The sequence below is a fragment of the Aedes aegypti genome, chromosome 3 (genome assembly GCF_002204515.2).
Source record: "Aedes aegypti strain LVP_AGWG chromosome 3, AaegL5.0 Primary Assembly, whole genome shotgun sequence".
Lineage (NCBI taxonomy): Eukaryota > Metazoa > Arthropoda > Insecta > Diptera > Culicidae > Aedes > Aedes aegypti.
In genome coordinates this window covers 308,524,971-308,547,854 of record NC_035109.1, presented here as the reverse complement: position 1 = coordinate 308,547,854, position 22,884 = coordinate 308,524,971, and the positions used below count along the sequence as shown (strand labels likewise).

Here is a 22,884-nt window from a genome sequence, read left to right as displayed (position 1 = left end):
CAATTTACATGCACACTAGCGCCACGTAGCGGCTAAATTGTTAATCAATCAGTGCTGCCTCACATTGCTTTTAAGCTTCTGACCAACTTTGCTGAAGACACGAATATTCTAAGTGGTCAGGTTCATGAGCTAGAGCCATCTAAAATATGACCAATTTACATGCACACTAGCGCCACGTAGCGGCAAAATGGCGCATTAGAAATTTCAGCTGATGAACGCTGTAAGGCTTCTGAACAACTTTGCTGAAGACCGCAGCTTTCTAGAAAGTAAGGTTTCCAAGATATTGCGTTATTAGTGTTATAGTTACGGGTGATGCTAAACTTTTCGGGGTGCTGCAATATTCAATTGGGGTGTTGCAATACTAAATTATGCGATTCCATACTTATGGTGGGTAGTGTATATGAGGAATTTTATCGGGAATTCCTCTAGGGATTTCATCAGGAGTTCCTAAAAGAACTCCATCAGGAATTCTTCTAGGAAATTCATCAGAAGTTCCTACAAAAATTTCATCAGGATTTCCTTCAGGAATATCCCAGGATTCCATCAGGAATTCCTCCAGGGATTTCATCAGAAGTTTCTATAGGGATTCAATCAAGAGTACCTCTGATAGTTCTTCTGAGGATTCCATTAGGAGTTCCTCCTGGGATTAGATCAGAAATTCGTCTAGGAATTCCATTAGGAGTCTTTCTAGGGAATTCATCAGGGAGTTCATTCCAATGATTTCATCAGAAGTTCCTTCAAGGATATAAACTTTTTGTAGGAATTCCTTTATGAGTTCCTTCAGAGATTCTACCTGGAATTCCTGCATGAATTCTATCAATAATTTCTGTAGGAATTCTATCAGAAGTTCTTTAAAGTTCAGAAGTTTCTCTAAGGATTTCATCAGGAGTCTTTCAATAGATTTCATTAGGGAAAGAAACCTGCAGGGATTCCATCAGAAGTTCTTTCATGGATTCCGCTTGAAATACTTCTAAGATTTTATTGTATAATCCTCCTGAGACTCCATTATGAACACTTTCTGGGATTCCATCAGAAGTTCTGTCAGGGATTCGATCAGGAATTATTCTAGAGTTTCCATCAGGGATTCCTCTAAGGTTATTCTGGGTTCCATCAGGCTATTACTACGGATCCTTCCAGGAATTCATTAAAAGATTCTACCAAAATTTCCTTCCAGGGATTTTTCTAGAGATTCTTCAAGGGATTCTTCCAGGAATTCTTCATGGAGTCCTCCCGGAATTGATCAAGGGATGCCTTCTGAAGTTTTTCAAGGAATTAATATCGCCAAGGATCTCCAAGGGTTATCAGGAATTCCTTCTGGGGTTATACCAGAATTTTTTCAAAGGATTTTATTACCGGAATTACTCAGAAGATTTCTTCCGAAATTTCTCGCGGAATATCTTCAGAGGTTCTTGGGGGTATTCAGGAATTCCTCCAGCAATTGTACCAAAAATTTCTCAAGAATTTTACAAGTAATTTGGGAATCCACCAGTATATTCTCCAGTGACTTTATGACGAGTTCCTCCTGGGATTAAAAAAAGGAATTCTGCCAGAATTTCCCCAAAGGGTTCCAACTACAAATACCCCTAAAAATTCTCTAAGGATTCCAACTAAAAATCCTCCAGAAATTCCTCTAAGGTTTCCACCAGAGGTTCCTCCATAGAATGCATCTGGAACTCAACCAAATAATTCTCCACGTTTTCCATCAGGAAAACAAAGATTTTAGCTGAGATTCTCATTGGGATTAAACTAGAAATTCTTGCACAAACTGCACTAATATTTTTTCCGGTGATTTTACCGGGAACTCATTAAATCCTCCAGAGGTTCTTCCAAAACATTCTGGAAAAAATCTTCTAAAAGTCTTCAAGAGAGGAGTTTTTTTCAGGAAATTTATCACGAATTCTTCCAGGTTTAAGACTGGGAATATCACCAGAGTTTCGCTAGAATTTCCACCGGCATAATCTACCTGAGTTTCGCCAGAAGTACTACCAGAAAATACTAGATATTCCTCCTTTCTCTACTCTAGGTATTCCATCAAGAAGGTATCTACAAAATTCCAAAATATTATTCCTCCAGGGAGTGCACTGATATTTACTCAGAGGATTAAGCAAAGCATTTCTTTGAACGTCTTCAGGTTGAATCCCTGGGAAGATTTTTTTGGAAAATTTCTGAAAAAAATCATGGAACAATTTATCATCAAATCCTTGGAGAAATTCCCAAAGAATTACCTAAAGAAATTCCTTAATATATATCTCTTCAAGAACTTTTAGAGCAATCGCTGAAGAAGTTCATACAGGAATGTCAAAGGTAATTCCTGGTGGATTCCTTAGAAGAAATCGTTCAAGAAATACTGGAAGGAATTGATGGATAAATTCCTTTAGGAATCCTCGGAGAAATTTTTGAAGGGATTCTTGAATTCAAAACTCCCAGGTCGAATGCATCGTAGGGTCCTTTCAGGGATACAGGGGAGATTCTTTGAATGAAACACTGAAAGAATTTATAAAATAATTTATTGAAGATTCCCTAGAAGAATCCCCTGAGAATAGCCTGGGGGAACCTTTTAAAAAAATGCAAGCGGAATTCCTGGTGGAATCCCATGTAGGATTTTTTTTTATTCTTTGCAGTTTTTCTCGTGGAATCCCTGAAGGATTTCTGGTGAAATTCCTTGACGAATCTTTGGAGAAATTTTGGGTAGAATCACTGTAAGAGTTCCTGGAGTAAACTCTGCATATATTTCTGTAGGATTTTTTCTAGCAAAAGTCGTGTAGGATGTAGCAATCCTTGCAAGAATGTTTGGATTAATTGCTTAATTTAATTATTAATTTCTTGGAAGTGATTCATTGAGCAATCTCTTTAAGAATTTCTGGTGGAATCGCAGGAAATAATCCTGATAGAATCTGTTTAGAAATTCCAGAAGGGTTTCCTGAGTAAATCTATGGAGGATTGACTGAAAGAAGCATTGGATGAATCATCGAAGAAATCCCTTGGGAAGTTGTTGGATAAATCCCCGGAGGACTCTGTAGAAAAATTACAAGAAAGATTCGCTAAAGAAATGCCTTTGGAATTTCTGAAGCAACTCCTGGTGGAATTTAATAAGGAGTCCTAGGACGAGTCCAACGCTTCGAGAAAAGTCCTGGTGAAATCTTTGAATGATACGAAGGAAAGGTCGTTGATCTTCTTTCCGCATTAATCACATGAACTGAAGAAGAGTGGACATTAGAAATTTCACAGACATACTGCTTTATTTCTTCTTCGTTTTGCTCTCTTACGAATGGAGTCACATAGAACAATTCCTGATCGTGAGGAGCCTGCTAGTTTGCAACCTTCAGAGATATGGCGTACGCTTTATAATTCAGTGGTATTGTGCAATAATGTATGGATGGGATTCGGCAAAAAGTATTAAAGTCAACTGAAAAGCTGGGAAATATTTTTTCTTATATATTTTCCTCGAAACTTTACAAAATTGCTACAAAATGATACGCTAAGATTTTTTGTGCTTTCTGCCTCTTCGAAAAATCACTCATTTTGTGCGGCGAAATTCTAAGTGGAACAGATTTTAGTGTTGAAACAAATTTTATTCAAATAAAAAATGGCCATTTTTAATCAACTTTCAATTCAATTTTTTTTCTGCGTAGGGCACAAATGTGATTTTTTTGAAGTATTTTTATTCAATAATTTAGACAGTTATCTACAAGTCATCTATAGAACTCCAACAAATAGGAGGAAAATCAAAGCACAGACAAACAGACGTAACACTTAGAACAAATCGCGATCAAAATCATAGTCACGAGGACATGTTCGCCCAATGCTAAAATCGGTGTGTTTGACCGACAGGCCAACAGATGGCGTTAGTGTGTAAACGTCAAACGCGAACAAAAACGATGCGAGCGCTGTGGGCGGCGGATTGGCCACCTACCATATTTTTTAATCAAACGTTAAAAAGGTGGTCGATGGACAATGATGAGAGTGTGACGTCTGTTTGTCTGTGATCAAAGTTCTTATACATTCAGAAAGTTTCATTTAAATCTGAGAGGATGCTGCCAATATCAGTTCGAGTTGTCGCGAAATGGATCATTGAAGATAGTTTTTGCAAGTGCTCACCGCATCAAAATTAAGGCGCCACTGTATATGGGATTTAACATTGTGACAGCATTGCTTTCCATAGTGGCCGTTTTGGTTATTTCAATGTTCCATTGTTCTTCTATTCTGTTTTGCTCTTTTGATCGGGAGGGAAATATTCGGATTTATTTATTGTGTTTCAAAAAATGTTTACAAATAGGTCATTTCGTCGAATTAAAGTTCTGTTTTAATGGAAATTTTAGATAAAAACCATATTTAAAACATTTCTAGATATCCGATGGTAGCAATAGTGTGACCACGAGCACCAACATTCGCTCGGCAAAGTGGACAGTTCGAACTGTTCATCAGCCAGTTCGAGATGCAACCGGAATGAAACTGATGGCCACACTGCAAATTTCTGACACTGCTCATCATTGTCATTGGATCCATGCAGATTGAACACTCCGGAGCACATTGCGCCTGTGGTGGACCCCTCCTGGGGACACATTCTTCCTTGTGCCGACCCAGCAAATGTTGCAACAATGTAGTCTTGAGCAAGTGTCTATTCCTCATCTTGTATACCAAGCAGATTGGACACCGGACCGGATGTCCTCCAAAGTGATGGAACCGCTGTAGGTGCTTGATCATCCCAGTGACACTCAGACCTTTCTCGCCACAGTAAGGGCAGCAGTATATGCGAAGTTCATTTGGACCGACTCTGCGAAGGCTGTCGAAGAATTCGTCCTCCGGGAGGATCGCCTGCATCGGATGGTAGGGCTTATGCTGGTGGCTGCGGCAGCGATAGCTGAAGCACATCTCACACATATCGTACTCTTCACACACCAAACAAGCATATCGAGTGCCGACAATGTTGACCCTGCCGCAAACATCGCAAGTAATCCCTGTTTGAAAAAGAAGCGAATTAAAATTATGTGCACTCTTTAGTCATCTATCAAGGCATTCATACTCACTTGGATGTATTCTATTCATTTTTATTATGAGCAGATATTTCGATTAATTCTCTTCTGATCAGGCACTTTCAACAACTCCAACTTGACTGCTGGTAGTTCGGATGCACAGAAAAACAGAACTTATTTTTCGTGCCTCTACATACCGTTTTGACTCATATTCCGAACACTTAAGGCCAACAGGGACTTCAAATGCATCTGATTGGCATAAATTGACTGATATTAGTGTAAATTTTAATTCCTTCGCAAATCCTAACTGTTAGCTGTTGGGTGTACCAATAATAATGTTGATTTAGTTAGTTTTAGTATTGTTTTCACGCAAAAGTATGGAACAACATTTTGATTCAAATGCCGAACACTGTGTTCATTCTGTCTCATATTCCGAACACCTTGATTCAAATTCCGAACAGCACGAATAAATCGTATCCAAATGGATAATTTCGCAAATAAATTCATCTGAGCTTGTTCTATTGGTCTCAAACTAGAGAATCATCACTACTGCCGCGGTATAAATTATATTGGAGACGTGAAAATTGAATTGCAATTGACTGCCATTTCCTTGTTATTTGGTGACATATTTTAGCGAAACATTTCAACCAAACCGCCATACAAAAACTGAGTGTTCGGAATATGAGTCTGTTCGGAATTTGAGACAAAACGGTACCTAGCTGATGCGACAGTAAGCATCTTTGCAGTTACTCATTTTACAAACCAATACATGGAAAGCAGGTACTTTGACCGATGGAAATGTTGAGTCTTATGATCAGCAAAAGTGACTTCCATTAATTACGTTAACCATACTGGGTTCTATCAGAGTCTATATACAGAGAGTTGCGCGGACTTGGTTTCACTCTTCGCGCAACTCTTCATTCATAGACTCTGGGTTCTATCTTAAATCACTAATTCAACCTTGTATCCTCGTGGAAACTATGCTTTTGTATTACGTAATAAGTGGAATGTAATAAGCTTGACCACATGAAAAGGAATGGAAAAAAATATGCATGGCATAAGAAGCTATGGATCCATACACTGCCTATGAACTCAAGATTGTCCCATGTGATTATGAAATGTAGCAAACATGGGACTTATATGTATTTATAAGCAGTACAGACCCATACGAAACACTTCAACCGATTCCAGCATTCAACTATTTGAGCTAAACTGCTATACCACTTGGTGACAAAATCGGCTTTGTTTGCGTTTTAGAGAATATCGAAGCACAGTGCGAAATGAAGAAAGCCTCAATAATCATCACATTTTATTGCTTTGACGCCAGTACAATGTTTTCGGTGACCGACCAGTAGATTATAACAGAAGTATAGCAGAGTTTGTTACTCAGTTGAAACATTTTTTTTTTATCAAAATACTTTTGGTTGTTTAATAGTTAAAATCAAATTTCTAACATACAGATCCAAAACACTATAGGTTTAGCTGTCGAAATATGCAACCTCTTCAAATTTGGCTCCTTAGGTATGCTCGAAATATTTGTTTTTTTTTTAATACATGTGTTATTAGGGCGGTTCAAAATTTAAAAATGTTTGAAAATCCAGTCTCCCATATGCTCTTTACCATCCTTACCATAAAAATAGTGTTCTGTGAAATTTTCAGCTTTCTAGGTGGTGATTTAAAGGTGGCCCAAAGACAATATAGGTTTGTATGGAAATTACTATGGAGAAATTTTGAGATATGTTCCAAACATGTAACATTAATACAAACCGTAAATGGGGTGTTAAGGGATGAAAAAAAATTTCAAGCAACTTCTAGTATGTCAATAATTGAACAAAGTACTGCCCTACCATTCTCTCGTCGTGTATATCAAAAGTCAAATGGAATTATAAGGATCCCATGACAGATTTCTGAGATAATAATGAAAATGAGTGATTTTTGACGGAAATGCTAAATGGGGTGTTAATGAATTTGAGTTTCGTAAATAAAACAATATTTTTCAAACAGCAAAACATAATCTTTTTGGTCAATAACTTTGGTGCTTTCATTCAATTTCATAAGTTATGTTCAACCTTAATCAGATAATACATCAATATTATTGAACTTGGAACTCCTGCAAACGCAAACCGCTTCATTTTAACTGCTAAATTTTTCACAGTTTTCACAGGAACTATCAAAACATCATAAAATTGTCTTGAAATGATTTTTATACTTATAGGCAACAGGATCATAACCTAAATATTTGCAGTTTACGAATCCTGTAAGCTATGCAGAGCAACTTCTTAAATAATCTATAGTATGAGGATAATTTCAACTAGCTTTTATTTTTAATAGGGGAAATGGTCAATTTGTCCTGAAAATATAACAATAAATACTTTGTATGCAACACCCAGTGGCATGGTCGAAAAATACCGAAGAAAAAAAGTGTTCCAGTATGGAGCGGAAATCTAACGCTCACTATATAACACGTTAAGTACCCGACGAGGCCGCGAAGTTTCTCAAAAAGAGCTCAGAAATGACAGAGTCTATGTACAGAGAGTAACGCGAAGATGCTTCTTTGAATGATTGTTCTCCTTCGTCTTTGAAAAAAAGCCTTTATTTGTTTTGCTGATCTGTTTGATAGCTGGACGGTTTGAAAGCTCGATAGATTTGTTTTAACTCTTCGCGCAACTTCTCATTTATAGACTCTGAGAAATGACAAAATATTATTTTTGTTTACCACTTCATAGGATTACCACTGATAGAAACAACGGCTGCAAAACCATTTTGCATTTCCAAGTGAAAGAATCCTTCTAACTTGTCAAAAATTTTACCAGTAAGTTCGAACAAGTTTTGGAAATAATATCTAGAAAAATCCTACATTTACTTTAATACGTAGTTAACAAGATTTTCCAACCAGTTTAACCAATTTTTGAGATTAGACATTTTTGGAGATATTCAGTAACAAACAAAACAGGGTCCCTAACTTTTACAATGTAGTTCTACCTCACGGAGTAAGGCAAAAGTATATTGAAATATATTACAGCATAAATCGAATGAGTTTAGTAACTTGAAAAAAGTAGAAAAGGTAATCCCTTAACGCCCCACGTATTTTCAAAAACAGAATTTTTCCATAAAAAATATTAAAACTCGAAATCTAGATAAAATTTTCAAGATTTGTTGCCTACATTGTGATCTCAATTAAATATACTTATCTTCTAGGTTACTCACATATTTATCTTAGTATTGTTTCATAGTTTTGTAGATTAATGTATTTAGCCTATAAAATTTGAACAAAACATTTTTGAATCGATTTCAATATCTAGACTGCACAATACTTTATTTTATTAGACATTCCCTATCACATACTGCAGTTCACGATCCTCCGAACAAATCAAGCATTTCAGATGTCTGATATATCGAAGAGAAGAAATTCAATCCGAAGGATAGCAGAAGAGATATCCACGAGTTTGTTTGCTATTATTAAGCTTAATATGGGATCATAGCCCTGCAAACATGTACAAAAATCCCAAACAAAATTAGCTCAAAAGGGATTTGTTTCTTCAGCAACATCCTTCATTAAGATTTGAAGAAAGAGTTTTCAATATGGGATGATAAGTTTCTACTTACATTACAGTACTAGAGTGTTTGGAACATTTCTCTAAATTTGTCCATAGTAATTTCCATATAAACCTATATTGTCTTTGGGCCACCTTTAAATCACCACTTAGAAAGCTGCAAATTTCACAGAACACTATTTTTATGGTAAGGATAGTAGAAAGCATATGGGAGACTGGATTTTCAAACATTTTTAAAATTTGAATTGCCCTAATGTGTTATTCTTCTTATCATTCACGGTTTTTTGAATCTGCTCAACTTAAAGTAGTAACTTTTTCGAAAAGATTTTATACGATTCTCATGTAGTTTCAGTTAAAAAAATGTATTGTTTTCATTGCTCTAGGAGAAATTTGAACACCCCTAGGAATAGTTTCTTCAATTGGGCTGTTTGGTGTTGAAACTGTTTGCCTATCATACCTACATCGCTTCCACAACAACTCTAGAAAGATTCGCGAATTAGGTGAAACTGACAAAATGTACACAATTTAAGAAACTATAGCGGTGAAATTGTAGCTTGATTGTCTATTCACTGCACTAGAACTTTTCCCCTTTCGATAATTTTACTATTCAAAAAACGAAAATTTGTAGAAGACGAAACTTCACCTCATGCAAAACCACACACTGTATTGATTACGCCTGTGTTTTTGTTTATCAAAGTGATGGGCGCATCTGAAATCGACTGCAAATCTCGTTAATAAAGATAATAATAATCTGAAATCGAAATCAAAACACGGCGAGAGTAAACGGCGACAATGGAAACAAAAAATAAACAAGGCGTACATGGCGGGCTTAATTGAAACCAGAATGAAAACACGGCGCAAAAGTAATAGGCGACACTGAAAATAATATCGATTACAGGCTCATAACATTGGGCGATACTGGCATTCTTGAGTGCGTTTAAGGCGAAACATTATAATATTTTTTTATTACGAAATAGCTAGGAAAACTGAAGGAGATGTGTGTGGTATTGATGAGGATTTTAAAACTAGGTTTATGAAATGTGTATTAAAGTGAAATAGTTAAAGTTGGAGTATATTTTCTCCAATTGGGATTAAAAATTGCACATGAAAATTTCATTGGTTATTTTCTCATTGTTATTGATTTGTCAGACAGGCTCTTATCGCGAATCCCTCTTGAACTGTATTGTGGAAGAGTAAAGATGCGGGAAGGCTATCAACGTGTCGTTCTCACTCAAGTGACGACATGACTACTACAGAGAGGCAGTAACACTCTAATATAAATTGACGCTTATATTGAGCTTTTCGGTAATCCAATCCGCATAGTTATTAAATTAATTAACTCATTATGCGTGGAAAAAATGGACAAATTATGGGTAAGTTGCGCTACATTTTTATCCCTTTGGTTTTGGTCTAGATTATTTTTATGTTTTATTGAGAAATTCTCGCTGAAATCATAAACGGGGTTGGTGGTCCAATGGCTATCGCTTCTGCTTCATAAGCAGTAGCTCATGGGTTCAATTCCACGCCCGTCCCTTTCCTCTGTCTTCCACTCTTAATATACCACAGTTGCTCTATCACAGTTCATAGCTAGAACCTGATACATAGGCAGTCTGCTAACCAAACATCCAACCTCTCTGCCATAGAAAATATACCAGCCCTACACTTTCCCGCATGAACTGGCGTAGACGCAGTGGTAAATCCGGTCTACTGTGGGAGTCAGTTTAATGCATCATCAATTCCTCCCCCTTCCCCTCATTGGTCTGCATTCTGACGTGGCAGGCGCCATTATCGCCAAAAAATAGATCACCAACCGTTATACACTAAGGTTGTCTGGTAGTCCCAAGCAGTCATCTGGTTCCTTGTGTAAGTGCAGCTGATCTGGCGATACTGGAATAGCAACCACGAGCGACCAATCAAGTTCACAATTCTCGCTGAAACCAGGCCGCCATCGGCACACATCGTTAGAATTCGAATTTATGTAGCCAATTTGAGAAAACCGAAACGACCACCCTTTAGTTTTAGCATATACTAGCGATCAGTGACATAATATTGGAATTCTAAAGATGTGTGCCGATGGTGGCCTGGTTTCAGCGAGAATTGCTCATTATGAACGTCCTAATTCAAAATTTCCTTCTGCAATGTTGTTCAATGAGACAATTTTGATATTTTTTGGATATAAATTTGCTTGTATAAGTGCAGTCAACGTGTTTAAGCAGGAAACTAAATTTATGATTACACTCAAAATATATATTGCAGAAAAGAAGTTATAAATACATTTTTTCTTAACTGTTTGCCCAAATATAAAGATATGCCATGTAGTTTTTTGACATCAGTTTGATTGCAGTAGTTCAGAGAACATTTTTGATTAGAAGTAGAAATTCGATTTATCATATCAAAATTTATTTTTCTTAAAAAAAAAAACTTCAAGAAATCCTAATTTTTTAATCAGTTTGTACATAAATCAAATTTCAAAATGATAACATGTAGTTTTTCGGCATAAAATATATTTAATGTGTTCAGTGAACATGTTTGAGCAAAACATAAATTTTGGTTTACACTCAAAATTTCTTTTATCGGAAAACCTACGAGAAATGCTAAATTTCCATCCTGTTTGTCTTTTTAGGTAAAATTATCAGAAAACAAATCACGATTAATTAAAAAAAAGATTTTCTAAGCCATATATCTTAGTCAACCAGTCTTTGAGTTTAAGTTAAGGGCCTGTCAGTGACTTGAAACATTTCCGCAAACAAACAGAAGTAAAACTTAGAAAATATTGTCTTATTAACCTTATGTCTGTGCGAAAAAAAGTTACGCTATTTGTGTTTTTGGGTCATATTGCCCCCAAATACAGATATTGATAACTTCGCCAAATTCGAACGGATTTTCAATTTTTCTGCAGTTTTGGAAATTAAAATTAATTAAGTTTTTCTAAAAAATATAAGAAAATAAATGTAAATGTAAAAAATGTAAAAAAGGGGTAAAAACATTTTTTTTAAATTTTGGACGCTTATATCTCAGAAGGAGTTCTATATAAAATTATACTTTTTTTCTGTGAAAAGAGAAAGAGCTACTATATTCGCATTGCGAATTTCACCGCATGATGGCGCTAACTGAAAAACGGTTTTCTGATTCCCCTAAGCTATTATGACGATCTGTAACTAGATCTTACGATGATTCTAACTGCTGATGATTTGAATTATTGATGTCTTCGGCAAAGTTGCTCATTATTCTAAAGGCTATACATTACATCTTTGCTTAGTTCAACATTCTACAATTAGGAAGCGCTAGTCGCATATCTCACGATGTAGAACAGATAGAAAGACGGCGTTGTCGGCAAAGTTCGTTAGGCTTAGGAATTCTGTAACTAGGAGGCGCTAGTGAGCATTGAAAATTTAAAATTTGAATATTGGCTAATGTAGTTTCGATATAAGGCTGTTGTTTTCGGTAAAGTTGTACGTTAGATCAACGGCTATATACTGCATGCCTAACATGTTAAACATTTTACCGCTAGGAGGTGCTAGTGAGCATTAAATATTTTTAACTCATTTCTCACGATGCAAAACAGGTATAAAGACTATGTTCTCAGAAAAAATGTTTGTTAGATTCATTTCTATTTGTTATTACGAAATTATGTCACAAATTCTGAACCTAACAAGGAAGTGGAGCGTGTGAGATTTGAAAATATTAAACTTTTATATCTGCCGATGCAGATCAGTAAGAATGTTGATGTTTTCAGTAAAGTTGTTTAATAAGTAGCCTTTGCGATACATGTCTGGTTATTTCGATTGTTGGCAACTGACGGGACATAATGAGTTGAATATTTCAAAAACTTGTGTATTGAATTGCTGATAATTCAGTTGTAGATATTGTCGACAAAAATTTTCCTTGCTTCTCAGTTGAGAACCCTTGAATTTTGTTATTATGGTTTTAGAAACTGTTGGCGCGTTAACCGTGGCCAACTCCGGTCGGGTCGCGATGGATTGTATTTTTCGAATGAAAGAATTCAACACTCCTCATTGCACTCCTCCACTTTTCCTTTCACTACTTAACACTGGGATCACTTTTCACTCGGGAGTTCTGTTTGATCTTTCGACCTTGATGCTTGCTTTTGCCGGAGCGAGCGACGAGGGCAGGATCAAACATGTCGCGCGTCGGTCTAGTAAGTGAAAAAGTGGCGTGATCGGGGAGTTCGGTTGGAGTAAGTGAAAAAGTGCCGCGATCGGTTAGTTCTGTTTGATCTTTCGACCTTGACGCTTGCTTTTGCCGGAGCGAGCGACGAGGGCAGGATCAAACATGTCGCGCGTCGGTCTCGTAAGTGAAAAAGTGGCGTGATCGGGGAGTTCGGTTGGAGTAAGTTAAAAAGTGCCGCGATCGGTTCGTTCTTTTTGATCTTTCGACGACCTTGACGCTTGCTCCTGGGCAGTGCGTCAAGAAAGCCCGAGCTGTCGTCCGTGTTTTTTTTCGAGTCGCGCGCCTTTTTTTTTTTTTTTTTTTTTTTTTTTTTTTTCTGGGTGCTAGCCGAGCAAACGAGTGAAGCTGAAAATGGATTGTGGCCGCTCAGTCAAGGATAACGGATCAATTGGTGAGCTCGTTTCATGCTACTATTTCTAATCTATAAAATATGTATGACTGCACATTTAATCGTTACAATGGTGGGATGTAAATATGATGTTTCAACAAACTATGGATGGTTCGTCACTGTGAGTGTCGACACAAACTCTGATTCATGATTTATTTATGTTTAACATTTTTTTTTTTTCAGAACACCCCTTATATACCTTTATTTTTGTAATTAAAAAAACTTTGAATGGTTCGACACTACAAGTGTAGACTTGCGAAAGGTCCACTTTATTCAACAAACTTTGGATGGTTCGCCACTGTAAGTGTCGGCATAAGAATAAGAGTGTTCTATGATGTCCCAACCAATTGAGTCTTTTGTTTCTTTTCAAATGAGTAAAATATAATAACACATGCTTTCGTACTGACAGCTGTAGGAATGTTACATTTAGGTATTTGTTCAACAAACTTTGAATGGTTCGTCACCTCAAGTGTCGGCATAATTTTCCTCTACATAGAAATTATATGAACAATTATATTTACGTATAAGCATGTATATATCTCACAAATCATTGTTTATCATGGTCTAATCGCTTATCAAAGTGAATCCTTTGACCCAACGATCCTCCCCATTAACAAACATCCCTCCCAGTAACCTTTGTGGAGATGCAGAGGCAAACACGGTCTCCAAATAGCAAAGGTTACACACTAACATTCCTTCCCTCAATCCCACCTGACTGCAAGGACGTGGCCGGCGCCGTTATTAACCTTGTATAAATAGAGGCACTGAATTATGCACACTGAAGAAGATTATGGCCTATCCCAGCTGAACTTCTAGTTGATTCTTTGTGCATTTTCACTGACTTCGGTCAATCACGGAATAGCAACCATTGATATGTGTAGTCAGTCTAAGCTAAGCTAAGCTAAGTTAACACTGGGATCACTTTTCACTCGGATATAATCACGCGGTTAATAAAATACAATACTAGCTCGACACGCAAAGGTGTCGCGTATTTATAGCACCATGCCACGTGTTGTAAAAGTACGCGGAATGTTCTAGAAGCTCGTAGAATAGTCGCGCTGTGCGGTTTGCGCGGTCACTCACTCGGGGTACTGGAACTCACGAGTGATCACTCGGTAACTTACGGGGTTCATTCGCTCGCTGTGGGAACTCTCGACCACAAAGGCGTCGGCAGGGTGGGTCGTGTTGGAAGCTGCCCTCGGGTGAGTGTCACGAATCTTGAATCATAAATGGCGTGTCTTTTGCGATGAATTGGAAACTGCGTGGATGATTTCAGTCTCACTCTTTTACTGCACTTCGTACGGAACAGAAACCTTTAGTATTATGCTTTTTCAATGTCAGAAGATCAATACAATAACCATCAGATTTGTTGGAACGAATCAAATTTGTTACACGTAAAAGTTGGTGAGTGGTCGAATGTACATGTCGGAACTCGAACTGTTCATTGGCAAAACAATAATTTTCGTTGATGTGGACCATCATTCTGTTCGTTTTTAAAAAGTTTACTGATGGAGGAAAGCAAGCTGATTGGACGATAGGTAGAAGCAGGTTTTTGTCCGGTTTTAAAATTGTTACAACCGAGGTTTTTCTATTTGTCAGGAAAATATGCCAACTGAAAACATTTGTTAAATATATCAACTAAGAATGATAAGCTACTTTCTACAACTTTCTTGACGAAAATGAAAAAAATTCCATCATCGGCTTTCATATTTTTTGGATTTTTTAATAATTATTCTCACTTCTTTCAAGTCAGTCTCCCAGAAATTTTGAAAAAGTTCTCATGATTGAGAATGCTTTCCAAATTCAGAGAAACTTGATTTTCAATTTGACCAGGGAATACTTACAGATATTCCACAAAACTGTTCGAAGTTTTATTACCATAACTTCAGCGTTTTTATTACTATCATGTTGTGCAATAGCATTGCATTAATTTATTGCTCAATAGCTTGACACAACAGTTTCAAAAAGCAGCACTTATGAAAACTAAACGGTTTTCTTTCGCTCCGACCATCAAAAGATTCTTGTGTGTTCACGTTTCCTTCTTCAACTTTCGAATCCTTGTATCTAATGGATCCGATTTGACCCACTTTGCCACTCATTGAGGCGTGCTCAAGTGGATTTTTTTTGATTTTGTGGATTCAAGAGCACGGACATGAATGGAACCTAACGGAAAGGATGAATACCACCGCAAAAATGCACATCCCACCTCACATCATCAGTGGCCCAGGCTCATTAGGACTGAAATGTCGACTCAACTGAGGGAATCTCTTATAGTAAGAGCATCGAAATTATCCGAACGACCGCCGCTCACAGGAGGAATTTGGGTCAATCAAGGCCAAAAATATTTTCTACGTTTAGTGGTCTCCTTAAGCTCGAATATTGACTAAAACATTGTTATATCTTAATTAGGAATAATTTAAAATAGCTTACAACAGATGATACCGGTTTTGTTGGGAACAAATTGGCAAGCCCCTGTTTCATCAAGGGGTCAAATAATTGATGAAAATTTAGACTTTTCATATCGATTTATAGGGAATTGACTGTAACTTTCTCTAACATCAAATCGAATTTTATGGGCGGAATTTACATTGCGTTTACATCTTGTAAATTCTCTTTTTTTTAATTTGAAAAACTTATCACGAATTTGTTCTAGTCACTCCTTTGTGCGCCCCCGGTGTAAAGTAGAAGTGGATGCTTGATCCGAGAAAACGGTTATGTATGAGCAAAAGGGAGCATGCAATTGAAAAACTTTCGTTAATCTAAAGCTTTTCAGTCAGAATGTCCCTCTCGGAGGCTTCCCCCAAGGCATTCAACTGCAGCACATTATGAATTTTGACCCCCGCCATTGTAGACATCGTTGTTTTACATCCACGGTCTAACAGGGGTTGAAAAATGTTTCAATGTAGGTAAATTAGATTATACGTGCCCAGTGAAATCGACCCAGCCCTTGTATAGATAGATAGAGTGGCGGAACGTGTCCCATCTAAATCGGTGTTCGAAAATGCCATCCATAAATTTTTCAGTGCTTGCTTTGGGTCGGTAGCAGGTCAGCAGGCTTTTTGGTGCACGACACAACGACCCGGTCGGATGACTGAGTGTTAGGGTGCATCTTATTTTTCATAACTTCTTTTCTCTGTGAACTTTAAGATTTGAACCTCGAAGTTTGAGCCAAAAATAATGGACCTTCAATTTATAAAATATGATCTTCAGTAAATCTTACATAACCATTTTCTTCAAAATATCAAGTTCGTCTAAAACTGTAACTTATATTAAAAAAGTAGTTTTCTCAAAATGTTATCTCATTTTAAAAATTGAACTTTGTTTAACCATAACTCCATTAGTATTCAAAACCGATTCCAAATCTTTATACATTCTTCTGAAAATAACGAAAGATGTTTGTTTTAAAAACAGTGTAAATAAATCATATAATTAAAACATCGTTTTATTTTGTGAGTTTTTATGGTTTTGAACGAAATTATGGTTTTACTAGTATATAAGATATTAATTTCATCATATGCAAAAACAATTTCGTTTGAAAATTAAATGAAAATCATTGCTAAGACCTTTTCAAGAGTTTAGGAATTTCAATTTTATCCTGTGTGTTGTTTTTGTTCAACAAATAAGTTGAACACACAGTGATAGTTTTTCAAGTCAATATAAACTATCAAGACTGTTTTTATCACTTTGAAATGCAAGCAGAAAAGTCATCATTGTTGCCAAAACGAATGACGGGCTACTTAGCCTTAATGATTACTAGATTGAAAATAACTCCGTTATCAGGAAAATTAACAACAAACAGACGTCATTTCGTCTTCGCAAATTGTTTTTAATCCCTAAAATCTAGTCTAGTAACCTTTGATAATGGGATTCCTTGTTGAGCTACCGTGCGAGACAGTCGATAGTTCTCGTGTGTCCGGGTTCACCCCCGTTTTTCCAAATCTTTGGTATTTCGACGCCTATTGCAAAGTGTTTTTAGGCAGTGAAGAGCCTTAGTTCGGCTTGGAAGCGGAACACTTTTGGCGAAGCCATTGTGTTGCCGATTAATCGAGTGTTGCGCAAAAGTATTGAACGTTTTCGCCATTGCGTGGTTATTTTCCGATCACGTGTATCGTAGAAGACAGCTTGCACCTCGTCCCGTGTGCTACCTGAGTGATCATCGTTTGTGGTGTGCATATAGCGTGCACAGCGGTGCGCTCTCCACACCGACAGTGGTCACCATCGTTATCGACGCCTGTGTTGGTTGGTGGCAGGCAGTGAGAGACCAACCACACATACACCGTACCAGCGAACCAGGAACCAGACCGTCCTATTTTGATCACGTGTATCATCGAAGGCAGCTCGCACCCCGTCCCGTGTGCTACCTGTGTGCAGTGCAGAGTTCATCAGTGCGCATCGTCTGTGGTGTGCGTATAGCGTGGACAGCGGAGATCAACCACACATCTACGCGTCCCAGCGAATGATCGTACGTTACTTGCTACCTCTCCCCAAGCGTAGACGCCCATCGGTTACAGCAACGACGACGCCAGCGTGGATAGAGTAAAAGATAAGTACCTCTCGTTGTTCTTCTCCTCTTCACGTCTTTTTTGATTAGTTTTTACTGCGTGTGAAAGTTTTCCCTCTTCCCTTTCCCCTTTGTATGTGTTTTTTTTTTTTCAGTTTGATTCAATTTCCATTTCTGTGAATAGTGTTAGTTTGAGTTATTCGTGCGCCCTTTGCGGTGTTAAGCTACCGCAATGGGTGTAGATGATGATGGCGGGGGAACGTCGTATCCCCTCACTGAGTCTTCGAATGTGTTGAACCAACAAAACACAAACACCTCTATGCCCAATCCATGTGTGTCCCCTCAATCTGATGTGTCTCAAATGGACACCAATATTCTACCATCTCCGACGTCCCCTCGCCTCAAGGCCTACCCGCCCGACTCTGGTGGGCCTTTTGTTGTTTTCTTTCGATCCAAAGGCAAACGGTTGAACACTATTCAGATTAGTAAGGATCTGACTAAGCGATTCTCTTCCGTTGTCGCCATTGACACAGTGGGTTCTGGTAAGCTGCGCGTCACCGTCAGTGACCGTAAACAGGCCAATGAGATTGTGGCCTGTGAGCTCTTTACTCGTGAGTACCAAACTTATCTGCCAAGCCATCGGGTTGAGATTGCGGGAGTGGTCACCGAAGGCAGTATGACCTGCGAAGAATTGATGCAGGGTTGTGGTCGCTTCAAAAACCCTTCTCTCCCATCTGTCCCCATACTGGAATGCAAGCAATTGCATTCCGTATCCCTGGTGGGAGAAAAGAAGATCTATTCACATTCTGAATCCTTCTGTGTGACCTTTTCCGGATCTGCTTTGCCGAATTTTCTTGTAATCGGCAAACTTCGTTTACCTGTGCGGCTGTACGTACCGAAGGTAATGAATTGCACAAATTGCAAGCAGCTGGGCCATACTGCCCAGTATTGCTGCAATAAACCTCGCTGTGCTTCTTGCGGGGAGAGACATGTGGATGGTGCATGTAGTATACCGCCAAAATGCGTTTATTGCAACGAAAGTCCACCACATGCCCTCGAAAACTGCCCGACGTACGTACGCCGGCAGCAACATCAGCGACGATCATTAGAGCAGCGCTCTCGGCGTAGTTTTGCCGAGATGTTGAAAAAGGCTGCTCCGTCTGCTGAATCCCAAAATATCTACTCTTCTCTGTCTCTTGATGATCAGGGCTCCGACTCTGAGGTTGGTGAAGGAATTTCCTTCGTTTTCAAGGGTTCATCGAGGAAGCGTGTGAGACTCCAGAGACCCACAAAAAAGCCTCGGAATCTGTCTAGCAGTGATGACCCACCAGCCATGAAAAATACTAAGCCTGTCGCGAAAGTCTCAAAGCTTTCACCTCCTGGATTCAAACTCCAAGAGGAAAGAGACTTTCCGCCACTACCGGGAAAATCTAAAATCCCAAATATTCCAAAATTTCAAACTGCTCAGCCAAAAGAAAGTTCGCATTCGGAGCCCCTAGGGCAACCTCAGGGCGTTCCAATGTTTACGCTTTCTGGCATTGTAGATATCATCCTTAATTTCTTCAATGCTTCTGACCCAGTGAAGAACATTGTCAAAGGATTGCTTCCATGTGTGACTCCTCTTTTGAAGCAACTGGCTTCTAGAATGCCCCTCCTTGCAACGATCATATCTTTTGATGGATAAATTATCCACAGAGGTCGAAGATATGATTTCTGTTCTACACTGGAACTGTCGTAGTATTATGCCTAAATTAGATAGTTTTAAATTTTTAGTTAGTAATTTACAGTGCGATGTTTTTGCGTTATCAGAAACATGGCTAACACCTGATGTGACCCTTCCTTTCCATGATTTTAATATTATTCGCCTGGATCGATCCGACTCATATGGAGGAGTGCTTTTGGGGATCAAAAAGCATCACTCGTTCTACAGAGTCGATCTGCCGCCGATGTCAGGCATTGAAGTCGTTGCATGTCAGGTGACTATCCGAGGCAAAAGCCTCAGTGTCGCCTCCATATATCTTCCTCCGAGATCGGCGATATCTCGCAGAGATCTCTCTCACATCTGCTCTGTTATGCCTGAACCACGGTTGTTCATTGGGGATTTCAACTCCCACGGAACAGGCTGGGGGGAACTGTATGACGACCACCGATCAACGTTGATATATGACCTCTGCGACGACTTCAATATGACAATTCTCAACACTGGGGAAGTTACACGAGTGGCACCTCCAGCTCAAGATGGAAGTCCTAGGGATAGCCGTTTAGACCTCTCAATATGTTCAAGCTCGTTATCGCTGGATTGTTCATGGAGGGTAATCCAGGATCCCCATGGTAGCGATCACTTGCCGATCGTAGTTTCAATTTCCAATGGAACACAACAGTCTTCATCCATCGATCTCGCCTACGACCTCACAAAGCACATAGACTGGGGAAAGTACGCGGAAACGATCATTGATGGAGAACAAGCGGTAGAAGTACTTCCTCCGTTGGAAGAGTATCGCTTTTTATCCGAGTTGATTCTCAACAGCGCTCTTCAAGCCCAACGCCGTCCTGTGCCTGGTCCGTCGGTTCGCAAGAAGCCTCCCAATCCGTGGTGGGATGAAGAGTGTAAGGCACTCTATCGCGAGAAATCCGCCGCGTTTAAAGACTTCCGGAAACGTGGTTCAATTGACAACTATGAGCGCTATTCTTCCCTTGAACGCAAGTTTAAAAGCTTGGTCAAAGCGAAGAAAAGCGGTTATTGGCGTCATTTTGTGGAAGGATTATCACGTGAGACCTCGTTGAGAACGCTTTGGACCGTCGGAAGAAGAATGCGTAATACATCGTCGGTTAATGAAGATCGAGAGAGCTCTCCTCGGTGGATTATCGATTTCGCTAAGAAAGTTTGTCCGGATTCCGTTCCTGTTGATCGCGTGCGACGAGATATTCCGGTGGATAGGAACGCCATGGATAGACCTTTTTCGATGGTTGAATTCTCACTTGCTCTCCTTTCATGTAACAATTCCGCTCCAGGAATGGATCGAATCAAGTTCAATTTGCTTAAGGGCCTACCTGACGTCGCAAAGAGGCGCCTATTGAACTTGTTTAATCACTTTCTGGAGTGTAACATTGTTCCGGATGACTGGAGGCAGGTGAGAGTAATAGCCATCCAAAAACCCGGGAAACCCGCGTCGAACTATAATTCGTACCGCCCAATTGCGATGTTGTCGTGTATTCGCAAGTTGTTAGAGAAGATGATTCTCTTTCGGCTGGATAAATGGGTTGAATCGAATGGCATGCTGTCAGATACACAGTTTGGTTTTCGCAGAGCCAAAGGAACGAACGACTGTCTTGCGCTGCTTTCTTCAGAAATTCAACTTGCCTTTGCCCAAAAGGAACAGATGGGTTCAGTGTTTTTGGATATTAAGGGTGCTTTTGACTCAGTTTGTGTTGATGTCCTTTCAGACAAACTCCACGCAAGTGGCCTTTCATCAGTTTTGAACAATTTTTTGTACAATTTGTTGTCCGAGAAGCATATGAGTTTTACTCATGGCAACTTGTCAGTTTCACGAATTAGCTACATGGGTCTCCCCCAGGGATCATGTCTGAGTCCCCTTCTTTATAATTTTTATGTGAGAGACATTGATGACTGTCTCATGGAAAATTGCTCGTTAAGACAGCTTGCAGACGACTGTGTTGTTTCTGTCACAGGACCAACAGCAGCCGAACTACAAGGACCCTTACAAGATACTCTGGACAATTTGTCTACTTGGGCCTTAAAGCTGGGTATCGAATTCTCTGCGGAGAAAACTGAGATGGTTGTCTTTTCAAAGAAACACAAACCTGCCAAGTTTCCGCTTACACTCATGGGTAAGACAATCACTCATAGCTTGTCTTCTAAATATCTCGGGGTCTGGTTCGACGCCAAATGCACCTGGGGGAAACACATTGTGTATCTGACACAGAAATGCCAAAAACGAATCAACTTCATGCGAACTATAACCGGAACATGGTGGGGAGCCCATCCGGAAGATCTGATCAAGCTGTACCAAACAACCATCTTGTCGGTCTTAGAGTACGGTAGCTTTTGCTTTCAATCCGCGGCGAAAACACATATGCTGAAGATACAGCGGATTCAGTACCGCTGTCTTCGCATCGCGCTAGGCTGCATGAACTCGACTCACACAATGAGTTTAGAGGTACTTGCAGGAGTACAGCCCCTGACAGATCGTTTCGCGGAGTTAACACTCAGGTTCTTCATCCGTTGTGAGGTTCTCAATCCATTGGTTATTGAAAACTACGAAAAGCTGCTTGAACATAACCCTCAAACTCGTTTCATGAGTGTGTACTACTGGTACATGACGCTGGAGGTTAGCCCATCTTCGGTTAACACCAATCGTGATAACTTCCTAGAATTCGACTGTTCCTCTGTAGTATTTGATTTGTCCATGAAGCAAGATATCCATGGTATACCAGATCACTTTCGTTCAAAGTTTATCCCTCCCATGTTTGCAAGTAAATTCGGGCATGTCAGCGAGAGCCGACAGTTCTTCACTGATGGGTCAAAAATGGATGATATCACTGGTTTCGGTGTTTACAACGTTTCTCATAGCGCCTCCTTCATGCTTCAAAAACCATGTTCTGTATATGTTGCTGAACTAGCAGCTATACATTACACCTTAGAGTACATCAGTTCTCTCCCACCCGAGCACTTCTTCATTTTTTCCGACAGTTTAAGTTCTCTGGAGGCTGTTCGGTCAATGAAGCCGGTGAAGCACTCAGCGTACTTCCTGAATAGAATACGCCAGGCATTGAGTGCTTTGTCAATTCGCTCTTACACTATTACCCTAGCTTGGGTCCCTTCGCATTGCTCCATTCCTGGCAATGAGAAAGCGGACTCTCTGGCTAAGGTAGGCGCTAAAGAAGGCGATGTTTACGAGCGTCAAATCGCCTTCGAAGAATTTTTTGCATTGGCCCGTCGGGAGACCTTGATCAGCTGGCAACAGAAATGGAGAGACGGAGAAATGGGTAGATGGCTGCATTCCATATTTCCACAGGTGTCGAAAAAGCCATGGTTTAAGGGGTTGGGCATGAGCCGTGATTTCATTCGTGTCATGTGTCGGCTTATGTCCAATCACTATTCGTTAAGCGCGCATACTCACCGTATTGGGATCTCAGAAAGCAATCTCTGTGTTTGCGGCGTGGCTTACCAGGATATCGAACATGTTGTGTGGGGATGCGTTGAGCATCGTGGCGTCAGATCTGAGCTGACTGAAACTCTCCGGATCCGAGGAAAAC

The 22,884-nt window shown here is 39.3% G+C and overlaps 2 protein-coding genes across 4 annotated transcripts in view; one reads left to right on the top strand and one right to left on the bottom strand.

The window, feature by feature from the left end:
• LOC5575690 (beta-1,4-N-acetylgalactosaminyltransferase bre-4) overlaps positions 1-22,884 on the top strand; it is a 110,223-nt gene that overhangs the window by 52,110 nt on the left and 35,229 nt on the right. The window contains exons 1-2 of one of the 3 annotated variants that reach the window (XM_021851590.1): positions 6,224-6,340; positions 6,434-6,494. The exons of 1 other annotated variant lie outside the window; for it this stretch is intronic. The gene's annotated coding sequence lies outside the window, so the exon portion shown is untranslated. Of the gene's footprint in view, positions 1-6,223; positions 6,495-22,884 lie in introns of those variants that run through there. One more of the 3 variants, XM_021851589.1, reaches the window with a different exon arrangement.
• LOC5566318 (E3 ubiquitin-protein ligase KCMF1) lies at positions 4,281-5,205 on the bottom strand. Its single transcript, XM_001650651.2, has 2 exons — positions 5,028-5,205; positions 4,281-4,958 (listed from the first exon to the last, which is right to left on the bottom strand). Exons 1-2 carry the CDS (start codon positions 5,044-5,046, stop codon positions 4,333-4,335), a joined length of 645 nt encoding a protein of 214 aa, XP_001650701.1. The 5' UTR covers positions 5,047-5,205; the 3' UTR covers positions 4,281-4,332.